A 25,211-nucleotide genomic window follows, 5' to 3' on the forward strand; every position below is an offset into this window, starting at 1 on the left:
GCCCACAGAGAGCCACGGAGTGGGTTCCACAACGTAAACGCCGGCCTGGTCGGCCTGAGGGGAGATGGCGGGACGACCTGGACGCATTTCTGAGCAACTGGACGGATGCTGCAGTTCATCGGCAAAATTGGAAGTCTAGGGGGGAGCCCTTTTGCCCAGCAGTGGGACACTATATAGGCTCGTTAAAAAAATTGTGGCGTGCAAATAAATTTTTGGAACGCCAACGTTGTGATGTTTATGAACTGTACTACTTACTATCTATTTTGTAGTACAGGCTCATCACTACACTTTATAAAACAAAGTCGCCCGCCGCGTCTGTCTGTTTGTATGTTCGCGATAAACTAAAAAACGACTGAACGGATTTTCATGCGGTTTTCAGCTATCAATAGAGTGATTCTTGAGAAATCGCGCGAAGCCGGAGCGGTCGCTAGTATTCTACAATAGTTATTTGTGCAACAAGAGAAGAAAGTTGGTTTTTCTTGCGAGTGTTGACTCAAAAACACGAGATGTAAAATAACTTTGCTCTCGTGTGCCACATACAACTTTTCACCTCAGTAGTGAGAACATATTAAAGGTTTAAAAATACAACATCAAGTAAAGTTAACCACATTTATTAACATTCATGAATGAAAAGCATCATCATTATGACGAAAGCTTGTCTCACTCTGTCTCACTGGAGTGAGAAAAGTCGCACTTTCGTCACTCCCCGGTGTGACGAAAGCAGGCTTGTTCGAGCTGCTGAGGTGAAAAAAATGTTTCCGTCTTTCCGTGCAATGTGTAACGTATATAACTTACTGCGCCAATCGAAGACGCGTGCCTCATATTGTCATGTTATTATAGGTTAAATTTGACAAATCGTCGTGGACACGAACTATAGACTTTGTTTTTTTTTCAGACGGTGGTCAGCGGCAAGATGACTTTGTCTCTGATCCAGGATACGCCGCAGGAGCAGGACCTGCCCGACATCGACCCAGGTACTTCAATTCATTTGCAAAATATATTACAATAAGTTGTTATATACAAAATGGTACGTACGGCCAACCAATTTGATTCCTGGGCCACTATAGAACCATGTCACAATGACTTATACGACAGTGCTTATTGAGTGATGCATGTCATGTATAGAGTAGTTAAAGCGACAAGGTTCTATAGTGGCCTAGGATTCAAATTGGTTGACTGTACATTCTACTTGAATAAGCCAGGGATCGGAACCGGTTTTTTGCAAAAACATCGAAATAACCATATATTTCGGTTTATTTTATACTCTAAATGTAGGACTCAGTTGTGTTTTCAGATAACGACTTCGTATTATTAGATTGCCTAATTAGAAATGAAGTAATTAACAAAGAACGAAAAAATACCGTTTTCGTTCCCATACAAAAAATACCGGTTTCCGATCCCTGGAATAAGCATGCAAATATTTACTTATGAGCTACACGCTAAAACTTTTCTAATAACTTATGCTAATAAGTTTTCGAATACGACATAAATTATAATTACTTACTGCTATAAAATAATAATTTTTACACATTATATTGTACTTCATACTCGCTTATAAGTGTGAGTGAGGCATAGAATAGTACATTACGATACAAGTGCGAAAAATAGGAAATTCGAAACAAGTGGCGATAAATTAAAACACGAGCGAAGGGAGTGTATTAAATCGACACGAGTTGCGAATTACCTATTCGCACATGTATCGTACAACGTTTTACAGTACATATGGCCCTTTAAATGTTCGACAAAGTAACGTAATATGCTAATTTTCGCACTAGTGCGGTAAAGTAGCACCATATGTACTGTAAAGTAAAGTACGTTCTTGATCAGTAACTCATGGTGGGAGTACTAGTACCTAGACTTTGAAATTTTACCTTCGAACTTCGAACTGACTTTAAGCGGGAAATAAATAAATATAGCACACAATGAGAGAAAACGTTTTTCCACTTCTAGATATTTTCCATTCTCCATGATTTAGTATGATTAGTGTGTTTTAGTATGTTATTGACACAATGAAAAACTAGGTTTATAGGTTTACCTTTTTTTGTTTCAAAATATGCGTTACAAAAAAATTAAGCTAACCTATAAACCTAGAATATATTATGTTGAAGCGATCGAAATCCCGGTAACCGTTATTTCGTTAGGATCGCAAAGCGATTCTTTCCTCAAAATGCCGAGTCGTAGGTATTCTTTCACTGATAAATATAAATAAATATTATAGGACATTATTACACAAATTGACTAAGTCCCACAGTGAGCTGAATAAGGCTTGTGTTGAGGGTACTTAGACAACGATATATATAATATATAAATATTTATAAATACTTAAATACATAGAAAACACCCATGACTCAGGAACAAATATCCATGCTCATCACACGAATAAATGCCTTTACCAGGATTTGAACCCGGGACCACTTCATAGGCAGGGTCACTACCCACTAGGCCAGACCGGTCGTCAAACGACTGATATGTGTTCCACTTGTTAAATATCAAAATGTGGCGCCATCTTACCGGCATCGGCTAAAGGTTGTGATGATGCAGCCATTACCTTTGGCCTTTGATCTATTAGATGGCGCCACTTTTAGATATTTAACAAATGTAACACATATCAGTGAAAGAATAAGGATCAAAGTCAAATGGCGGTCTAAAGGTCTTCGCACACTATATCAATTCCACACCAACTCAACTCACTTTTGGTTCAGCTTAGTGGACGACGCGTAGACCACCCGACAGTTACCTAAATGTTAAACTTGTACTGTAGGACATACCAGATAAGACTTTATTCATATTCATATTCCTTTATTGATAAAATTACAAATTTTACAAGTCAAAAGGTAATACAATTTATAATTAGGTCTATGTCAATTTCAGTACAATTAAGATAATAAATAATAATAATCAAATTCAATACAGTAAAATAAAACAGTATAAAAATAATCAAAACAATTCAAATATCCAATAAATTAAATTAAATTATTATTATAATATTCTGATATGTCAAAATTATCAAATTAAATAATATAAAATATTAATAATCAACACAATTCATACATCCAATAAATTAAATTAAATTAAAATTCAAATCATTATTATAATATTCTGTATATTGTTGTGTTCTGGATATATATCCATTATGTATATTGTTATTGTCAATAAATAATAATAATATTCTGACTTTAATTTCAATATTTAATTTTGAGCCGAGTGGCTGTTGAGTTGTAATAGTGTGCTAAGACCTTAAAAGTATTAATTATGTGTCGAAATATGGCAGTAAATTTACTGTGACTACAAAGTGTTTCTTAACAATACACCTCTATTTCAAATTCTCTTTGAAATTGATTTGAACCCGGGACCATCGGCTTCATAGGTAGGGTCACTAGGCCTTAGGCCATAGATAAAATACTCGTTATAGACAAAAATTGTTATTTCAGAATCGACGATGGATGACTTCACCACAGCGAGTGCCATGACCCAGCCGGTTGCAGAGGTATGTCTGTTCAATCATTATATTAAGGGTCGGCAACGCGCATGTAACACCTCTGGAGTCACCGTAGACTGCTTACCATCAGGCGGGCCGTATGCTTGTTTGCCACCGACATGGTATATATATATATATATATATATATATATATATATATATATATATATAGGTACCATGAATTAATATCAATTATTAAATACAGAAGAATCCTAAAAACTTCGAAATTTAACAACACTGAAACTGTCAACTTAAGTGTCAACATTAATGTATATTTGGGACCGCGGCCGGCAAAACGTCCCACTTTGTCGCTTGCTATACGGCCGAGATTTGCTCGTACCTTAATAAGCTGTCAAGGCGTCCTAATGGGGCTCCCCGCGGTTTACATCGAATTTTGACTAGTTTTGAGTCATGTAGAGTAATTTGCACTATAGATAGAATTGTAAGGCAAACGGCTATCGTTTCTTTAATCTTTTATCTCCATTCTGGTTTGCCGGATTTTGAAAGAAATGAACACTTCTTTTTTTATATATTTTATAAACATTGTCTAAAAAACACTTTTTCCGTTACTCGATTGTTGTGAAGGATTTTACATGTATGAAATCTACACATTTGGGTTCGTCTTCGACGTCTCTAAAAACTGGTCAGAGATTTTATTTTTAAACGAAACACACACACATTTTACCCAAAAGTTATGGTCAGTAAACCAGTTTTTTGGCCTTAAATTGTTCAACTTTGATGCCAAATATCTCGAAGACAGTGAACTTTGACGTGACACTATATTGCTTATAGCCTTTACAACAACCATTAGAAAACGAATGGATTCAGATCGAAGGTCATTGGCGTTAGGGACCCCCTTATGGCAAGCGATAAAGTTTTGCCGGTCGCGGTCACAGTTGACCTCCGTTCGCTACGGTCGCTGGCAGTTTGTGGGTTGTAATCATTAACCTTTTAACCACCGTAGTCTGATATATAAAACATACAATATCCAGCTCATTGCGCCCAATTTGATGAATAAGACAAACTTCGTGTAACTTCGTACCGGCGGCCACACGAGTAGGAATTCCGGAGAAAATCAAATGCTTTTTTCGGGAATTTTACCAACATTTCTTTTTTTTCAGTTTTTTTTTCTGTTTTATTCAGAAAAAATTAAATACGTCATACTCAGTGCCACTGATGAGTGATGACAGTATAAAAATAATATAAAAGGCCAGAAACGAACACATTAGACGTGCAACCTTAACCTTCCTGTTTAAATTCATATGGAAAAAAATTTTTTTTTCGGTTTTCCGAATTATTGTAACTTAAATTTGCATTGTTTTTTCGAAAAAAAAAATTGAAAAAAACTAGTCGTTAGGAAATTTTTCCGAGTTTTTTCAACGAGTGAGCTACACACGAGCACGCTCGATGAAAAATTGTAAGCGGTTAAAAGGTTAATCATAGTTTCAGAACTAACTGTTTGGTGTTTTGTCTCATTTGTGCCTTAACACATCCTTATAGCTAACTGATATAACATAATAATGTTTTATTTTTTCCATGTAAATGTCGCTAACCGATAACTTTAACAATACGCTGCCGTAAAAAGGAATCGTAATTAGATATCAATCACTATAAAAAGTATTTTATTTATCGTCTTTGTTCTGTAAAATAGACAAGATAGTTTGTAGCCGGCTAACTAAAGCGTTAGTAAATGAAAACTGGGTTCTTATGGTAAATCAATAGAATAGTAAAAATATGTACAATAAAATAAACTAATATCCGTCAGTACGCGAGTCTAAACTAATAAAATATTGTCACTGTCCTTAACGTTATCGAATCGGGTTGTTTCCATCTACAAATCTTAGGGCAGAATTGTATCCCATAAAAACATGTTAAACTACTTTTAAGGGACCTGTAATGACCATATTTTTGTAAATATTGAATTTTAAATATCTTTTGGCAAACGTCACGTGACCAAACTCGAAACGTCATTGAAGATTCTGATGACGTCACAACTCTCGGATTGACACTGTTGACATTTAGGCGATAAACAACAAATGACAAATGTCAGTTGACAGTTCGTATCTTGTACGTGTGTATGTAGTTATGTGTCAAACCGTAAACTGTGACGTCACACAATTTTCAAAGAGCGTTTTGTGCGCGAAAGCATCTGTCAAAATATATTTTGTTAATTTAACATATTTAAAGCCGTTTTTAGTATAAAAGTTGAATTTTAGGGCAACTTTTAGTTAATATAGAACGTAATACGAGCGTTTCAAAAAAATTGGAAACAACGCTATTCCAACCTTCGTCGAGCCGAACGCTGAATTCCGGCAGCGGGTGCTACTGCGGGCTACGCGGGCTCACCAGGCGCCAGCAGATAACAACTTCAGCAGCGAATATTAAGAAAATAGGCTTCAATCATGCGTTTTCAGTTATAAACCAGAAGAAAGGTCTGCGTTAGAGGCAGCCCATTAAGTACGAAGTAATTTTCAGCAATAATACAGCATTTATCGAGCAAATTCCGTACCCAAAGGGTCAAACGGGACCCTATCCGTCCGTCCGTCTAAACCGTGATAGATGATATTTTCACAGATGATATATTTCTGTTCGCTATAACAACAAATACTAAAAACAGAATAAAATAAATATTTAAGGGGGGCTCCCATACAGCAAACATATTTTTTCGCCGTTTTTATAAATAATGGTACGGAACCATTCGTGCGCGAGTCCGACTCGCACTTGCCCGGTTTTTTATTACCGTCCAGTGCGCGAGGTGCCTGCATCATGCAGGTTTGCCATGTTACAAGTTAACATATTATATATAACTGAGATACAAACTAGGTAGTATACGTGGTTTTTGAAACAAGATTTTTTTTCCATGTATCTGGTAAAATCATAATTATGTCTTAAACTGAAAATGTGCATTTATGGTTCTAGCGCCCAAACATAACGGAAGTGACATCTCACAGGAAGTAAGCGAGAAGTGGCCGTTTTCTATGTTACTGTCGTTTTTTTTTTACTTAAATCGAAATTGGATTTTATAACTGCCGCTTTTATTTTCCTTTGTCGCAACCGTTATTATTTATTTTATATAGATATAGATCGTGTCATTCACAAAGACGCCTGCCTTGACTTGTATTGGCAGGTTATTAAAGGTTAGATCTGACAAATCCACGCGTCAACGTGGATGACTGCGAATGGAGACTGCATGTATACATCTCTAATATTTCATTGATTCCATATTTGTAATTGTTCTAATTTTTGTTTTTTTTTCGTGCTTGTAAAAATTAGACATGTAAAAGTGCCCCTGTGGCCTATTTGCTGAATAAATGTTTGATGTTGACGTCAATAGTTATTTGTGCAACAAGAGAGGAAAGTTGGTTTTTCTTGCGAGTGTTGATTTTGAGTCCCGAGTAACGCTACGCTCAAGATTCAAACTTAGAATCACTCGCTTCGTTCGTGATTCAATTATAGAATCATTCGCTTGCTCGGGACTCAAAAACACGTAATGTAAAATAACTTTGCTCTCGTGTGACACATACAACTTTTCACCTCAGTAGTGAGAACATATTAAAGGTTAAAACAATTCAATATCAAGTAATTTTTTTATTCCTGTATTCATGGCCTTCACTAAATTAAAAAGCTACTTTGTCTCACTCCCTGGAATGAGGAAAGTCGCACTTTCCACACTCCCTGGAATGAGGAAAGTCGCACTTTCCACACTCCCTGGAATGACGAAAGTAGGCTTGTTCGAGCTGCTTAGGTGAAATTGCTCATAGTCCCCCCTTCACTTTGTTTCTACCCGATTTTAATGACCAAAGAATTTAATTTATTTAAATTTCGTTATATGTATATACAGAAAGAGGGGGAATCGTCAGGCGAGGAGATCGAGGAGGAAATAGAAATAGAAGAGATCGAGGATGAAGAAGATGATGATGAACCGGGGCTAGAAGAGCAGAAATGAACTGATTTACTCTAGTCGTTGGAAAAACCTGATTTAAACCTTATAATACAGTGCATACGGTTGTTATTTGCTTACTACCTACTGTTATTTGTTAACTTTTTCTGGTCATGCTTTACTATAACTGCTTGGTAAATTGAAACCTTATTTTACAGATAATTTTATTTACTAAGTTTATTCTAAAGGATATTGTGGTCGAGTCTAGTTATCGTAACTTCAGCTTGGGACAGTATTTGAGTTAACCTTATTTTATACTAAAGAGCAATGAAAGGGTTCACTTTGAAAATAAATTTACATAGAAAGCTACTCGTTTTCATTGCTATTAAGTGGTGTTTACCTATACTCTGTATCTTGAGGTATTTCAATAAAAGTAAACAAAATCTACCCTCAAATGGCTCCTTAAGCCAGTTGAGGGTAGATGAAAACATTACATGATCAAATAATGTAGGTTAAAGTCAGGTCGTTCAGTCACTGATCCAGGCGGTTTTGTATTTGGTTGGTTAACCAATAAATGTTATAACTACCCGAAAATTTATGAATTGTTTGTTTACTTTTATTTCAATACCGAAAGATACAGAGTAGAGTATGGTGAAGTCTTACAAAATACATAAATTAATGAAAAATCGTTATGTTGTTCCTAAAATATATTTTAAACAAAGCCAGGTTTAGACTCGAACCGAATTTAAACCTTGCTGCAAATGCAATAAGGTCTCAATTTCAACGTAATAGATGACGTGTTTAGTATTGCCAGTTTAAAAAAAAAATGTGAATATTATTCGTGTTCAAATGTTATTTATGTGCCAAATTTCCTTCCAAACTTAAATAAATTTTGAAGCTTTTTAAATTAACATATTTAAAGATACTTGAAAGTCTGTAATTTAGCCAAATTATTTCGACGCGTGCGCATAGGTTTAAAATTATGACATCGTTATTTGATTTTTAAATACGTTATACATAAGTTCATATTGACTTGATTGATACAATACATATTATTACTAATTTGAAATATATTTATATAATTCACAAAGGTCCTGTAGTCTTGTTAGTACACTTATTTACAATGCAAAAGTAATATTTTAATATTAAGGACATCAGAATTACATTTTAATACTCGAAATAGCAATAAGGTTTATCGTAAATTAATTATTACTGTCAATATAATTATTGTAAACGTATTTACAAAGTATTTTATTAAAACTATGCACTTCAGTGTTTGAAATAGCAATAATTGTGCATTTAAGAGTATAATTATTTTGTTAAAACTTTTATTATTTAACCATATCCTCTGTACATGAGAAATATTTGTTAAAGTGTTGCCAGATAGAAAAGTCCAGTGGCTTGTTATATTTTATTTTATATACTTACCATTTTATTATTTTGTATTGTGCAAGACCATTATACACCTATCAAATAAAGATATATTAAGAAATGAGAATTGGACTTCCTAAAATTATAACACATCTTTTTTGCTTAAAACATTCCCTTTCTCATTCTTTCACAAATGTTTTTATGATCATGATTTTTGTCGATTGTTTTACACAAGTATAATTTATTTATTTATAAAATAGTGATGTTAATGTTATTTTAACATTTTTATCGTAGCATTTTGTTAAAATCGCGTGACTAAGATTTTGTACCTTATATTTAACCTTTTGACCGCCAAAGACGTCATAGGACGCGCGCGGCTACAGTCCAATATCAACCTTCATGCGTACCGACAAGGTTCACGATTACGCGCCGCGTGCGATAGGCGTGGCGTTCAAAAGGTTAAGATCTAGTTATAGTCAAGTAGGGGTGTGAAATGTTGGGAGTAGGTAAATAGTTAAAATTCGTTTTAGGTACAGAATTTAGTTGAACAAGCGATGACCAGTTTTTTAGGTGTTTAAGAAATAAAAGAAATTAACGTAAAATGTCGTTTTTTTTTGGTTTTATCTATCTTGAGATGAGATCCTAGCAAAGAAATCAGCCAAGTGCGTAAGCAATCAACCTAGTAGAGGATCTTGCATCTTCAAGAAACCCGATGTCGCCAGGCTGAAAAGCGGTGCCGTTTCCACAAGCTCCTTGAATTTACTCCGTACAATTTTCATACATCCAAAAAATTACACTCTTTTCCCATCTTTTTCGACGGCGAATGTATGATAATTGTATGGGGGAAATTCAAGGGGCTGGTAGTCGCACCACTTTTCAACCTGGCAGACACGGCCGCCCGTAACATCGGGGGCCGGTCTCACCAAAATACTACTACATAGTCACCAATAACCACAACAATAGACAGTACAAAGAGCAACCGGCCGCCCGTAATTCTAGCGAGGACCGATCGACTCAAACCAAAGTCTACAAACAGAAAAAAAAACCTGGCAACATCAAGTTTCTTGAAATAAATTTTAAAAGTGGAAAAGTTACTGTCTTGGGTGAGACTTGCAATTAATTGTAATAGCATCATTCGCAGACGTTTCTGCTTCTTAACCTTTTGACCGCAAGACGTCATATGACGCGCGCAGCTACAGCCCAATATCAACCTTCATGCGTACCGACAAGGTTCACGATTACGCGCCGCGATAGGCGTCGCGTTCAAAAGGTTAAAAATAATTAAGTTTCTTGAAGACTATAGTAACACCTGTACCCCTAGTGTAAATAAATTCGATTTCGAAACGTGACGTACGCGTTTGCGTTTAGTCTCATTTTGTATTGGATTTAGAAAGAGCGCGCCAAGCGGGACGTTTTGGAAACTCAAAATCCTATACAAAATGAGACTTAACGCAAACGCGTTCGTCACGTTTTGATGTCGATCAAATTTACACTAGGGGTACTTAATAACAAATATCTGTATAACAAGAGTTCTTCTTTGGACCTCAGGCCTTTATTAATGGGGAGATTTATATTTACCCATACCCTGTGCAGGGTAGAATCATTTCTCTGCTGATAGAATGTGTTATTCTGTTTCTTATAAGCTTGTTTGTAATTCAATAAAAAAAACTTAAACAATTGATCTTCATTTATTGATTTACTTAAATTAATTACAAGCTTTTCATATTTACACTACATCAAAGATTTCTTCTAGATTTGACCTGAAATAGAAAACAAGAATCATTAAGAAAATAAAAATGTGATAATGGTGATTTCTATTCTTGCTATTTTTTTTTTAATAAATGGAGTCAAAATGAAATCATGAATGTAATTAGCCGTCCACACACGGCGAACTCGGGCGAGGAAAACGCGCGCGCCGTCTCGGCCGAGGCACGTCTACACTGGCCGTATTGTGCGTGTGGACCCGGCTATTGTGTCTTTTAACCATTTGACAGCCTAATAACTATCTTAATTAACTTTTCTTCTGAAAAATGTACCTCCCTAATTTCCTTTTAGCTGGCATACATAATTTACCGTACGGTCGCCGTCGATATATAGGAGTGACCGAGGTGCTTAAAAATATCTGCACACTCTAACGCCGTGACATTAAAGGTGTGTTCACATATTTGTAAGCACCTTGGCTCCTCCAATATATCTGTGTGAGACTTGAACTCACGGCCTTCTGGAGTTCAAGTACCATCAAAGGCAGTAATTTATCTACTTTAAAATGTATTCTTGACAGTGTTTGACGACCGGTCTGGCCTAGTGGGTAGTGACCCTGCCTATGAAGCCGATGTTCCCGGGTTCAAATCCTGGTAAGGGCATTTATTCGTGTGATGAGCAATGGATATTTGTTCCTGAGTCATGGATGTTTTCTATGTATTTATATATTATATATATCGTTGTCTATGTACCCTCAACACAAGCCTCATTGAGCTTACTGTGGGACTTAGTCAATTTGTGTAATAATGTCCTATAATATTTATTTATTTATTCTAAGCTTAATAGCATCGTTCGGAGACATTTCTGCTTGGTAAAAATTAATTTAGATTTATGTTTCTGCTAACTGTCAATAACATCAACATGTCCCATAATACAATATGCGGTTCATAGATAAAAGGTAATCACCTTCAGTCAATTAAAGATAATAAAAAAAAGGTAATCACCTTCCTTATCCCAGTCACTGAAACCAACTGTGAATCATTCAAAACTCATAGATATATGCTCGAGATATAAATAGATATCAGGAAAAATGTGATTTTGATTAACAGCTCGAAAATTATCCTTACGTTATCCATAATGTCTCCATAAATATCTTTTAAGTCATTGAAGTCTTGTTGTTATATGGCAAAGCGTCCCTAGTATGTACTGAGTAATATTTTACTGTAGTCAAGACTATTTTATAACATTATTTTAACATGCTTACCAGTGGACCAGGTCTTGTATTCAAGGACGTCTTTAGCCATTGTGAAGTCATTTTTGGCTGAGATAGCGTTTTGGTGGGCAGTGCGGTTGTCTGGGAAGAATGTCCAGCCTTCTTCTACACCAGTCTTCTTTATAACCGCAGCTACTCCAAGCACCACCGCCGCGGGCACTCCAATTGTGATCGACCTCTGCCAGGCCCCAAACACTGAGCCAGCCATTACTCCTCCCAAGAAATAGTTAATCTTATCGTTCTTCCCCCTGAAATTCTGTGCGACATTGGCAGTGACAGTGAATGCCGCAGCCATACCAACTGCGGGACCGACGTAGTACGCCAGGCGACCCACAGTACCCACTAAACCCTTGGGATGCGAAAACATGAGGACGTCGAATACACCCAGACCGAGCCCGGACATAGTAGCATATTTGGATGTCACAAACACTTTCTTGAAAATATCCTGCCCTTCGGGCGAATCGTAATATTTGTAATTTAGCATGGCTCTATTTATTCGGAGATTTTTCGGTGAAGAAGTTACACAACTTGCTATTGCGCGTTTGGTGAGATAGCTTCGCTAATCATCGTTTGACAGCTGAAGAATTAATTAGAACAAATGTAGTTAATGTAATAAATTAATAAGAAATTTTAGGTAAACCCATAGAAAAATATCATTTTCTTGATATCTAAAATACTGGGGTAAATTTTAATAAAGAATAATAAATAATCCTAATTATTCTTTACTCTACAAAACTAATGAAAAGTGGTCGCATTCTTTGTAAATGCTAGTAGTTGACGTATAAAGAAGACGTTCGAGTATTTGACACTTTTATAACATTACAAGAAGTTAAATTGTTCAACTTAGAATAATAATAGTATTACTATATTAAGGATTTATATTTAACACAGATACTATTACATATCCATATATTAATTTAAATAAGGTAATTTTAACTCAAGAGATAAGCAAAATTATTATTTTATGAAAACAATGTCGCATCTCTGATGTAATTCTGAACGCTCTTTATGATGGCAACATAATCGTCGACACCGTCATTTTTCTCATTTGTGTCAAAATTGCTAAACATGGCGGCGGACGGTGACGAAGTGATTAGTGATCAAGAAAAAGTTAGAATCGTTTCAGATTTTATCCTCCATTCGCCGCCCGGTGAATTCAACGAAGTGTTTAACGATGTGAGGGTGCTATTGAATAACGACAGCCTGCTGAAGGAGGGCGCGAGTGGGGCGTTCTCACAATACAACAAGGACCAGCTCACGCCCGTGCGGCTGGAGGAGGCGGAGCTCCACACTCTAGTGACCGATCACAACGAGCTAAGCGGGGGTCGGTTCTTCGACCCGCGAAATAAGCGCTCGTTCAAGTATGATCACCTACGTAAGGAGGCGTCTGAGTATGAGCCCTACGAGCCTGATCGCGTCGCGGAGCCGTGGCGCGCGGCCTTGGACGAAGAGCTGACAACGTACGTGGCGGCACACTATAAGCACGGCGCCAGCCTCGTGGTGGGGCGCGCGCTTGAGTCGGGTGCCGTGTCACTCGTCGCGTGCATCGAGGACCATCAGTTCCAGCCCAAAAACTACTGGAACGGGCGCTGGCGCTCGGTGTGGTCTCTGACCGTGGGCGGCGGCGCCGCCGAGCTGCGCGGCGTGCTGCGCGTGCAGGTGCACTACTATGAGGACGGAAACGTCCAGTTAGTCAGCTCGAAAGAGGTTCGCGCGCCTATAGTCGCCAATAGTGAGACGGCGACCGCTAAGGAGTTCGTGAAACTGGTCGGCGAGGCCGAGAACGCGTACCAGACCGCGATATCTGACAACTACAAAACGATGAGCGACACCACGTTTAAGGCGCTGCGGCGACAGCTGCCCGTGACACGCAGCAAGATCGACTGGGCGCGGCTCGTGTCGTATTCCATTGGCAAAGAGCTGAAGAGCCAATGATGTCTCGCCGCTGCGCTCTGAGCCGCAGCGGGCGCTCCGCGTCTCTGTACATATTCGCGTAAGAGTAAATCTTGTTCAAATGTTTACGGGCTCCGGTTCCCCGGTGCGTATTTATCTATGATTATATAGAGAAATCGCTATCGTAACTGTTAAATTTGATTGCATTTTGTTACTGAAAGCAAGGTATCACTGACAGTTTAAGGTGACTGATTGTGTTCTTACAGCGTCGTCATTTTGTAATTGTTGCAAGAAATTTAAAAGGCTTATGGTACTAGGATGATTTAAACCTTTGGTATGCTTAGGAACAGATCTGCTTCATATATATTCAACCAAATTCAACTTAAACATGAAAATGTCATGGTTGCTAAATAAATGGCAAATTTTTGACAGGCGCATACAAAAGGTTAAATCTCAGTATTTATACTAAAGACCTGTAGAGATCATACTGACTAATATATTAACTCTTCAAGTGGCATATGTTATTTTTGAGTTGTTGGAATTTAGATTTTATTTCAATTAATCGAATTTGAAATTTAAATGACATAATCGGTTGGGAGTTGATAGCCTGCCAATCCAAGGGACAACAAGGCTAGACACTGTCACTCAGCACGTGCCATTTCATGACTTAAAGTTGAATTTCATTGATTGTTAGTAAGGCTATACACAAAAATGCAATTAGAAATCACTTTTATAACTCACTTTTATTTGAAGTAATAACTTACAGCCAGAAATGTCACATGTAGGTATTACCTGCCTTGAAATTGAGTGTGACTCATGAGATAGTAGGTCAATGATTAATCTTGAAATGTATTTGATTATGTGTATGATTTACTTGTAATGTTGCTTTACACACTTCAGCGGGCTAAGTCACTATGCCTGTCACATTCTAACAAGTATGTGTGAAAGTGAAAGCCATAGTGCCAGGTGATAAAAATACAACCATGCTGACACCGCAGATTAATTTTGAAAATAAAAAAATAGGTAGAAAAGATATAAGGATGCTTTTAGGTCAAACATAATTCCACTAACAGAGTTTTGTGCATTTAACATTATAGAAAAATTTTAAGACCATAATATTCATACTATTTTCAGCATGTCACATGTAACTGTAAGTCACAAGTACATGAAATATTAATGATACAAAAATAAAAATCAGATCTTTACAGGGCTGAAGTGTCAAACTATTTAGCCTTTGGTAAGGACAGAAACTTATTGTTATGTGAGCAATATGAACAAAATCTTAAATTAATTTATGCAAATTGTCAATTATCCGTCAGTTTAGTTTTTAATTATATCCAATTGTATAGAGCATAGTTAATCATTTCAAATTTTTAAGATATTGCTGCACAGCAGAAGTGAGGAAAGACATCAATGCCAAGAAAATTACCGTCGGAAACCAAATGTTTTGATGGAAACCATAAACTATGTCAAATGTGGGTGTTTACACATTTATCAATGCTAAATTGAGTTGAGCAGATAATGATTCACACTTGGAACTCCATTCTCCTGGCAAAGTTCTAACACATGACACATGGCATGACATATCTATTACAAAATGATGGCATTTGAGAGGTTAATGTTGCTCACATACCAGGGCCTATAGTGAGTATTGAAAATCAAAGTTTCATCCATAAGAAATTGCATATACAAGGGAAATGAAAAGAAGAATAAATAATAAAAATTCGACCCATGCCACTTTTACCGGAGGGCAGAGCGGAAAAAGGCATCTGCCACTATTGCAGAGGATGCTGGTACGATTTCAGCATCGGGCACTGAATGCCTTAGTAACATTTTCTTTTGTGTAATGACATTTATTTCTTCTGTTTTCCTCTATTGCTTGAATATGCAAAAATGACAGAATTGATGATATTTTAATGTCAATGCTTGCTTTAGCCCCACAGCAAGGAGCTATAGGTTTCAATGGTGCATTTAATTATAGTTAATTTAACAAATTGTCCATGTAGGTTTAAAGCCACATTGAGCAGAGCACATATTAATCCAATATTTTTCCATACAACAGGACAGTTGCTCAAGTGATGGAAAATTCAGTAAAATATTGTCCATACTTTGCTTCATGAGGGAGCGAACTTTTCTTTTTATAAGTAATTATATGCCGATAAGGATTATTTTGTAATTATTATAATTATTTTAATAAAGAACGTACATTTAAAATTCAAGTATTCTGTAATGTATGATTAAATTCATTTGAATAAAAATATATATTAAAATGTTGCTAACTACTGTTTCCTTTTATTTAGTTAATGCACAATTTCCTGGTTTTGTATTGGCAAGAGTTTGATAAAGGTATTAGTTATTTTACACTTGCATTAATGGTCTAAAGGTGCTTATAGACTTGAGCTTTCATTTGAAAAGAGCATTTTTGCGAACAGACGGTACCAAAGTTCGTCGAAAATTCTCCGAAACTGCTTAAAAATTGTGAAAAATCTGATTGCTCTATCTATATATAGATAGCTATCTGCACCTTCATGTTAATTCGAGATAGATTGTGTTAACTATAATAACGTACCTATTATTTTAACAGTTACTATAAATGATAATGACTTCATGACTTGTCATCACTTACTTTTGTTTTTGTTATGCTAACAATAATAATGACATTTTTGTGGTTCCAATTATTATTAATTCGTGGCAAGTTTTCCTTAACCCTTTGAACGCTTTGTCATAAAAACAAACATCACTCAGACACCAAGATCCCGGGCGCAAGGGAGCTAATGTAAACCTTATTCGAAAGTGTGAAGGTTACTTTGACAGCGTCCGACATATCACCTATAGTTGTCCTTGGCGTGGTGGGCACGACGGCACAGTCGGCACACGACACCTTTAGGGGCTCAGGGGATTGCCTCGAGGCTGAATACGGGGTATTCCAACCCTTCGCCATATTTTGCGAGGTGAATAGCTCATACTGAGCAACTTTTACTATAAGACCAAACCTCAACATAAAAACAACACACAACACAATACATAAAAACAAAGAAAGCTATACAAGTAAATACAGAGGACAAAGTTAAAGTTATCTCTTCCCGTACTGCACAGGTCTATCTTCCTGGCGATAACGTTATCATATCGTTGTTTAGTTGTATTCGTATCTATGCATTTCACTGATGACAGAAATAATCATTCTTGGACAGGAACGATCACGGTTATTCTTACCTATCTCTATGAAATTCCTTTTCATAGGTAAGGAAGAAACACCGCTTACTATAGACCAGGCAGCGGATGCTCAAAAAAAGTTATTGAAAGAAATGCTTGCAACACAATTTTTGACTTCGTGACTGTTTGCACCGGTTAGGAGGTGAACATAGTCCCCGGTCGTAGCCCTTGAGCCGGGGGAGATGGGGGTTTGAAGGTCCCATTTTTAGGCTACGGCCGGGGACTTTTGGTTTGATATGTTCACCTCCTAACTAGTCCAAACAAAGTTACGAAGTCAAAAATTGTGTTCCAAGCATTTCCCTCTATAACTTTTTTACAAGTTACTGTGTTTAGTTACGTAAAACCTATAGGAATTCAGATAACTAGTTGACTGGGACAAGTTATTAATATCTGGGTTTATTTATAATTAGCTGCATTCAGCGGCGGCAATGAAAAGTCGGGTATTTATGGCATATTATTATAATATAGGTTGAGTGAGAATCAACAGTTAGTATCGGGCGAGACTGCGTCAAAAGAATATATTTATCTAGCACAGCGGTTCGAAATTACGGCTAACATGGCCCGTGGAATGTGTCACGACTATAACCGCGAAAATCGAAGTTCGTCAATTGCGGGCATTTTTATGTCACACGGGTTGCGGCCCACTGATTTATTTATTTAAACTTTATTGCACAATATAACAAATAAAGTACAAATGGCGAACTTAATGCCTAAAGGCATTCTCTACCAGTCAACCATCAGACTAAACAGAAACAGTAGTACGTGCACGCATTAAACAAAAAAAAAACAATAAGTAACTTAAAACAAGCAAAATAGCCATAAATAATATATACTAACGGTTATAAACTTACATAAATATACTATAATTAAATATACATACATATATGTTAATTTATGTACCCAGTGCAAAAAATACTATGACTACGAAGGACAATTAACAAGAGAGCTTGTCGAAAAAGTGCTTGCGTAACATACGCTTAAACGAGAGCTTGGTTTGAGCCTGTCTGATGTTGAGTGGAAGATCATTCCAAAGCCGGATCGCCTGAACGGTATAGGAGTTAGAGACAAAACCAGAACTATGACAAGGAACAGTAAGCTTGAGACTACGGGACTCGCGAAGGGTGCAACCTGTTCGGGCAGTTATAAAATGAAATTTGGATCTGAGATAGTCGGGTGCTGTTGGATCGAATAAAACAGAGTATAGTGTGCACTGATCAAAAAGTTTGGAGACCCCTGATCTAGCAGTTTTTCAGGAAGAGATGTCTATGTATTTTGTAAGATAATTAGACAGTGGCGGATACTTTTGAACTCGATGAGTATACATTCTGGAAAGGGGATTGGTCAAAAATCACACTAGCATCGGCATAAAATCGTTTAATCACAGCCTTCATACAAGGGCGGCGGATTGACAATGTTGCTTACGTCTACAGGCTCCACAATACCACTGAGATTACATAATAAATATTCTTAAACTAAGCATTTACTAGTAAAGTACATGTTTTCCTTAATTAATAATATTTTAAATAATAATAATTAGGTGTTATCCTTTTGTAACATATTTTCCTGGAAACCGAGTAGGCCTTTAACACAAGTTTGTGTTTAGAGACATCTAAGTAGCTTCAGATGAAATAAACATGTATATACAGTTCACAGAGTCGTGAACTAGTTGTTTAAGTACACGATGTCATCGTCAGATGGCGCTAATATCAAAAGTAGTTAGTTCAGCGGACTGCATGTCTCTTATTTCACTCCCATGTAATTTTTCTCTTTTCTGGCAAATGCCTTCGTGGCGATAGCCATAAATTAAAAAAAATAAAATAATTCTCTCCTGATAAAGAGAGAAAAGTCACGATTTTACTGAAGAATAGTAGGATAAGGACTCACAATTTAAAACTATCAGTCTAGCGCTTATACACATATCTATGCCTAGGTTCAGAATAGATGTAGTAACTGTAGGGCGGGTAGCTGTAGAACGCCTTTGGGTTGGCTTGGACAGATGGGAAGGCTGCGTTAGGTGCTGGAATATAAGAAACACGTGACAATATTTTAGTGATGATGGTCCCACACTGGGTGTTATGCAATGTAACGTTAATAATAAATCATTGTGCGACAGGAACAACATAATAAACACTATCAAAACTATTATGTTGTCCCTGTCAAACCATGTTATATAACGTTATACCGGATGTGGCCTATAACAGGAGCTAAACATTTAAATGTAGGCTGTACTTTTCAAACAGACTAAAATTTTTGTTCAGTGAGTTTTAAAAATAACTTGTGTTTTATTCTAAGATCTAAGACGCACTGTATTGCGAATATTGTTATGTTTAAGGCGTAACATGTCACGTCTATCACAATGATAATGGCGTACATTAAAGATAATATTTAATTTGTATGTAAAATAAGTCTAAGACTTCATAATTTTTAAAAGTTATTGAAACCAAGTGTCACCGTTTGAGGAATAGGTACAATCTATGCTTTAATTATTTGCTCGTGTTTCAGGGCACACCCGGGATAGTATAATGTTATACAACATCGTTTGACAGGGACAAGATGATAGTTTTGATACCTAGTGTTTATTATTTTGTTCCAGTCACACAATGTTATACACCGTGTTTTTTTTGATTTGCGTTAATTTCAAGGGTGCATTCCTGGGCTTAAATTAAGTAACTTTCTCAAAGACACCGGTATTCTAATTAACTCCATTTCGGAGATAATCAATATTTTAAGTGAATGGTGTGCTTTCTTGCCCGTCGTGTGCACGGGTCTTCGCAAATAAAATCGGCTACGCGAGCCACTTGCGAGCACACGAACGTATTCGACGGAGCTGAAACAGTCGCCGTGGTCGAAACCGGCCGGGAGAGTATATACACTTACCTTTGGGCCCGTTCACATATTGATTAGTGTTTAGTACGGGTTAATACATTTGCTACTAAACTTAAGTACTATCTCGGACGATCGAAGTTCGAAATGACATTGACATGTCACAGTTTTCAATTGTTTGATTGAGATAAATGTAATGCCCGTGCAACAACAACGCTATATGCAACATTTAATTACTTTTTATAACAAAAAAAATGTTAATAATATTATTAAAGTTTTTTTTTTGAAAATTAACTATGTCATGAAGATTCCTTAAACGTACTTACCAATACCCCGAAGTTAACGGAATTCAATAAAAACACGGTGTATAACTTTACATTCCTAGTGTAGGACCACTATGTGTCAAAAATTTGGTAAATATGATTTGAAATCACAAAAAGATTAGGTGCTTATCTAATTAATATGGTCATACCTAATGAACATGGCCCTCATGTCGCTAAATTAAAAATTGTGAAAAAATTCCCCCGTCCTCCAATATTCTTATAGTTTCGGCCATCTAGAGGTTTCTATGGAATAGCTTTTTAGCGATTTCCTCACTGGCCTCATACAAATAATTTAACATTACAATCATTTTCATCATTTTTTGACATTCCCGATCATGCATAATTCTTTACTTTGTACTTACCTGTAATAGGAGGTACTGACACGAAATTTGGAGGTGGCAATACAGCCACAGGAACCGGCCCTTCAATCCCTTCGGGAACATCTAGATCTTTATCCGAATTTACCACATGGAAACTAGATAGCTTTGGATTATCTACCTCAGCTTCTTGCTTACTATCATCTCTTATTTCTATTCTATGCTCTGTTTTTACTTCTTTCTTTTCTAGAAGTTCTGTTTCTTCGCTAATTGGTTTATCAACGTTGGTGCTATTGTCTTTTATCCCCGGATTAACGGTGCTATCATCTATATTATCGAAATTCCTGTAAATTTTATCATCAATTCTAATGATTTCATTTTCAGATTCCAATTTAGGTTTCCTTTCATTATTTGCTTCTAAGTAACTCGCTTTTTGATTTGTATTTATATTTCCTCTCTCATCTTTCTTTGTCAGATTATTTTCTTCTATGTTACTGGCATTATTTTCATCTAAATTTATATTTTTTGTTTCATATTTCTTTATCAGATTATTTTCTTCTATGTTACTGGCTTTATTTTCATCTATATTTATATTTCCTGACTCATATTTATTTGTCAGATTAGTTTCTTCTATGTTAGCTTTATTTTCATTTATATTTATATTTTCTGTCTCATCTTTCTTTGTCAGGTTATTTTCTTCTATGTGACTGGCTTTATTTTCATCTATATTTATATTTTCTATCTCTTCCTTCTTTGTCAGATTATCGTAAATAGGATCTTCAAGAGGAATTCCATCAGACACATCCTCGAAAGTGAATTCGTCATTTACCAGGATCTCGCCGTCCTCTGACAGTGATTTGAAGAACAAGTTGTCTGAACGTAGATAATCGTTGCTCCTTTGTGAGATCCTTGATGGACAATCTTCAGGTATCGTGTACATCTGAAATGAATAGTGTGTTGTATTTTTCGTTAATGAGTACTCTTTTTCCAAAATCATGGATAACATGATATGTATATTATGTATTCTGGCTAGCACGTATAATAAATAGCACATAAGATATTGATGAAAGCGTAAAATTCTAATGAAATGTTTCTTGCCGTGAACATAGCCGTAACCCGTAAGCCACTAGTGTGCCTAATAAAGCTTTTTTTAAGGCAACCCTACCTAAGGAGTACCTAAGGAGGTACTTAATATTTATCTGGTCCTTTTGAGTAGGTACATTTTAAACCAACAATGAGCTCCCTGTATAGACTGACTTCCTCTACCGACATGCCCATAGCATATGTAAACTTAACATTTTTCGGGCAGAAAGTTCTATGGCATGGGATACCAAAATAACACACATACCTGCGTGTTATTATGGTCATCATCATTATGCGCTGGTACAGTCAGCATCAAAAGTAGCGGATCAAACAAGGTGTCAAAAGTATCTACCATTCTTGAACAGCTAAAAAAATGTTATGGTTCTATATGTAAAACAATTAAGACGGTAAAAGATATACTTGTGAACATACATTTTAGAGTTTTATCTATATTTGGAAAAGTTCCGGAATATCAGATACTTTTGATGCGTTGTTTCATCCGCTACTATTGCTGCTGACTGTACATAGTAATCCTAAACTCTAACGTAAGCTGGTTTGGGAGCCGCAACAGGTCCTACAATCGAAGAACTCCATGCAGTCTCCTCCACGCGCGGCTATGTACAGCATGGCGCGACCTTCGCTTGGAGACAACTTGATGTGACGAGAACTGGACCACCAGGGCGACCTTTAGTTATACTGAGTCTTATGGCTCCTCTACATGATGGCCCAGCGTAGGCCAGTCCTAGGGACGCATTTATGCGTTAGAGGGAGCAAGTGATATTGCTATCTCATTTCACCGCATAGCTGCGTCCCTTGGACTGGCCTACGCTGGGCCATCGTGTAGAGGAGCCCTTACAGCATGGAATACTACTGATCGCCATCACTCTACTCTGTATCTTTCGGTATTTAAATAAAAGTAAACAAAATCTACCCTCAAATGCTCCTTAAGCCAGTTGAGGGTAGATGAAAACATTACATGATCAAATAATGTAGGTTAAAGTCAGGTCGTTCCCTCACAGATCCAGGCGGTTTTGCAATTGGTTGTTTAACCAATAAATGTTATAACTACCCGAAAATGCACAAATTGTTTGTTTATTTTTATTTAAATACTTAAAGATACAGAGTATAGGTACAGTCTATGGTTTGACAACAGAAACAATGCCATTACCTGGGTATCATTATGTGCTGGTAAATAATAATCCTGAACTCTGACGTAAGCCAACAGAAACAATGCCATTACCTGGGTATCATTATGTGCTGGTAAATAATAATCCTGAACTCTGACGTAAGCCGCTTTGGTAGCCGCAGCAGGTCCCACGGCATGGACGGTAAAGCATCTGTGGGCTCCATGCAGGCGCCCGCCACGCGCTGCGAGGTACAGAGTGGCGCGACCAGCGCTCGGGGACAACTCGATGCGACGGAGAACTGAAAAAAATGCGGATTAGTGATATTTTTAGACGTGAATTGACATGCCCTTCGAGTCCTCCAAAATGTGTTTTAATTATCATTTAAGTATTTGTCAAACTTTTGTTTAAGGTTAAATACATTGCACCACGCATACTGCCAAATAGAAAGCAAACGAAAACTGTAGGTACCTATGTATTAGCTTGAGCCCCGGAAGTGCGTGATACAGTTTATGTAAGTACGGAATTTTGGGACTAATGAAGTGTAGGTAGATAGTAGATGGCTCACTCATAATATTTTTTCTTATAAATTCATGTTCTGGCCTTTTAATATTATATACATACGCGTATCAGTCTTCTGCAGCTGAGCGTAGAGCAGCGCAGCGTCTGCGCCGTAACCGCCGGGCAGCGTGATGTCCAGTAGCGCCATCTCTGGGAACTCGCCCGTCCATACCACACACGCCTGCAATGGTAAATTATTATAAAAGCCTGGAAATAGAAAATGGCCATGAATGCCATTTTGTGAACACAATGCCGGTAATTCCTATCTCGTAATTAACCAGTGCTTTCTAAGTGACGCGTGCTTATGGCCGCTTTGCTGGCCTAAACCAGCAATGTTGGACGAAAAACTGATATAAAAATATCGTTAGAATATAAACATTGTACAAAACCGCGATTCTGGTGGTTTTGTTCCAACAAAAAAGTTAATTAGTGTTCAAATATTAATGAGGAAAACAAAATACAAATCAATTAACTATGTGCGGTTTGTATTCTATTCGTATGGTTATTATTTAACTTCAAGAACTAAAGAGTAAGGGCTGAATAGTTAACGTTGTACGACAGTTTGCGAAAACAGAAACTTGAATTTTTTTCTCAATAATTAATATTGGATTCAAAAGCAGAACTTGCTTATTTCCGATTGCAAACCGGTGAACCAAGCGGTTTTTTAAAAGTGCGAAGAAGTAAAACTGCTAGAACACTACAAGAACAACACGCACTGAATTCAGAGAAGCTTTTGACTTCGAGAAATACCCGGAAGGGAGTCGGCATTCGCACTATGTCCTCTCTGCCGAAGCACATGCCCAACTGGGCATAGCGCGGGTGTTGTGACTCGTCTGTACACAAAGAGAGATCGACGTGTTCAAAATTTGTCTTCGAAGTGTGTCATTTTCTATGTATCTGTGTCGTCATTACAGATTGTATTTTGTATGTAGTGAGTGAGAAGTGCGACTGCGTGCACGATTCCCCCAGCAAAAAATGGCAGAACGATTTTTACGGTATTAAGATATCGCTTGGAGCCCAACCGACGCGTCGGAAGCTAGTGTTGCTCGAAGCCATATGAGGATTTCCACGTGTGCACAATGAACCCAATAAGCAATTTTTTCGACAAATAAGAATATGTAATTCATGAATGTTAACGACCAACTTGTATAATATTGTGAACGTCTTAAGTTTTAAGAAGTGTGCCTTTACATGTGTTACTTGGATTTTAGATACTGAGAAATAGTAATAGATGCTTTGTAGCTGCGATGTGTCAAATTGTTGTGACTTGAGGCAAGAAAAAATGTTCGAAATTAGACATAATTTTTACACCCCAGTTACCTCATAATCAACTTTCTGGACTAGGAAATGCGTAAGAAGTGAAATAATTATTTTAAAAATATTAAAAATCAATTGTTTCATCTGGTTTGACGCATAAAAAATAATTGTGTAGATGTTGTTGTCCATGAAAGTGTCTTTGGTTTTAAAACCCCGTGCCTGTGGATAATCTAATTTATCTAAGATGAATAATACTTCACACAATTTCTTGGTGTACTTCAGTCAGGATAATCAAATAGCGTACTACAACTACGTTAGTTTTATTCGTTACAAGTATTTTATTATCACTATCAAGTGTCATATACGGAATAACGACTTGGATTGTATTTCAAAAGTTCAGAAAGTTCAAGAGTTACGCCATTTTGAATTTACTAACTAACCAATTTTTCCGCTTATGTTACTTGGCTCTACTTATAAATAGGGAAATTGATGGAAATATTCGTTTAGTCTGTAAATATAGTTATAATTATTTGGAATTAGCTTATTATACATTGGCAAATGGTAATTACTGTAATATGTTATATGGAGCTTTCTAAGGTGTATAATATAAATGTTAAGCGAAGATATTTTCGGGCGAATCTTTTTGTTTGGCTGACACCGTTTGTCGAAATTTTTGCGATATTTATCTATGATTCAATTTCGGGAAAAAGTTATGCAGCATGTCATATGGCATTTGTGTTAATATCAGTGAATATATTTCTATATTTCGATGTAGTGCATACCTTGCTGAAATCTGTGTCGGTTGATAATTTAAAACAGAAATTGTTAATAGCAACTCTGATTCTGATGTTTTCGGGTATAGCTGAATACGTTCCTATGATGGTTGTATTTCTAAAACAGGGTTTCGAACATTA

At 36.7% G+C, this 25,211-nt stretch overlaps 4 protein-coding genes across 13 annotated transcripts in view; 2 read left to right on the top strand and 2 right to left on the bottom strand.

Annotated features, from left to right (window-relative positions):
• LOC133527668 (neurofilament heavy polypeptide) overlaps window positions 1–9,331 on the top strand; it is a 63,249-nt gene extending 53,918 nt beyond the window's left edge. For 8 of the 10 annotated variants that reach the window (XM_061864783.1, XM_061864775.1, XM_061864784.1 and 5 more), the window contains 3 exons: window positions 896–974; window positions 3,432–3,487; window positions 7,320–7,727. In XM_061864783.1, the coding sequence (XP_061720767.1) occupies window positions 896–974; window positions 3,432–3,487; window positions 7,320–7,424 (240 nt within the window). In that variant the 3' untranslated portion in view covers window positions 7,425–7,727. Of the gene's footprint in view, window positions 1–895; window positions 975–3,431; window positions 3,488–6,397; window positions 6,433–7,319 lie in introns of all 10 variants that reach the window. The other 2 variants (XM_061864779.1, XM_061864780.1) reach the window with 2 other exon arrangements.
• Window positions 9,332–10,398: 1,067 nt separating this feature from the next.
• Window positions 10,399–12,265, bottom strand: LOC133527670 (uncharacterized). The gene is made up of 2 exons (XM_061864787.1): window positions 11,695–12,265; window positions 10,399–10,489 (listed from the first exon to the last, which is right to left on the bottom strand). Exons 1-2 carry the CDS (start codon window positions 12,185–12,187, stop codon window positions 10,479–10,481), a joined length of 504 nt encoding a protein of 167 aa, XP_061720771.1. The 5' UTR covers window positions 12,188–12,265; the 3' UTR covers window positions 10,399–10,478.
• A 469-nt stretch (window positions 12,266–12,734) lies between these two features.
• LOC133527669 (F-actin-capping protein subunit alpha) lies at window positions 12,735–15,878 on the top strand. The gene has a single exon (XM_061864786.1). The coding sequence runs from the start codon at window positions 12,772–12,774 to the stop codon at window positions 13,636–13,638; it is 867 nt and encodes a 288-aa protein (XP_061720770.1). The 5' UTR covers window positions 12,735–12,771; the 3' UTR covers window positions 13,639–15,878.
• Window positions 15,879–18,168: 2,290 nt separating this feature from the next.
• The window catches only part of LOC133527674 (alpha-2-macroglobulin-P-like), a 49,771-nt gene continuing 42,728 nt past the window's right edge, over window positions 18,169–25,211 (bottom strand). The window contains exons 28-31 of the mRNA XM_061864788.1: window positions 23,104–23,221; window positions 22,596–22,780; window positions 20,318–21,212; window positions 18,169–18,826 (exon numbers count right to left, since the gene is read on the bottom strand). Of these exons, the coding sequence (XP_061720772.1) occupies window positions 18,711–18,826; window positions 20,318–21,212; window positions 22,596–22,780; window positions 23,104–23,221 (1,314 nt within the window). The 3' untranslated portion in view covers window positions 18,169–18,710. The remainder of the gene's footprint in view (window positions 18,827–20,317; window positions 21,213–22,595; window positions 22,781–23,103; window positions 23,222–25,211) is intronic.

Source organism: Cydia pomonella, chromosome 18 (assembly GCF_033807575.1).
Source record: "Cydia pomonella isolate Wapato2018A chromosome 18, ilCydPomo1, whole genome shotgun sequence".
Classification (NCBI taxonomy): domain Eukaryota; kingdom Metazoa; phylum Arthropoda; class Insecta; order Lepidoptera; family Tortricidae; genus Cydia; species Cydia pomonella.

Coding starts and splice junctions, on each gene's coding strand:
- LOC133527670 (XM_061864787.1), bottom strand. CDS start 12,187: ATGCTAAATTACAAATATTACGATTCGCCCGAAGGGCAGGATATTTTC.
- LOC133527669 (XM_061864786.1), top strand. CDS start 12,772: ATGGCGGCGGACGGTGACGAAGTGATTAGTGATCAAGAAAAAGTTAGA.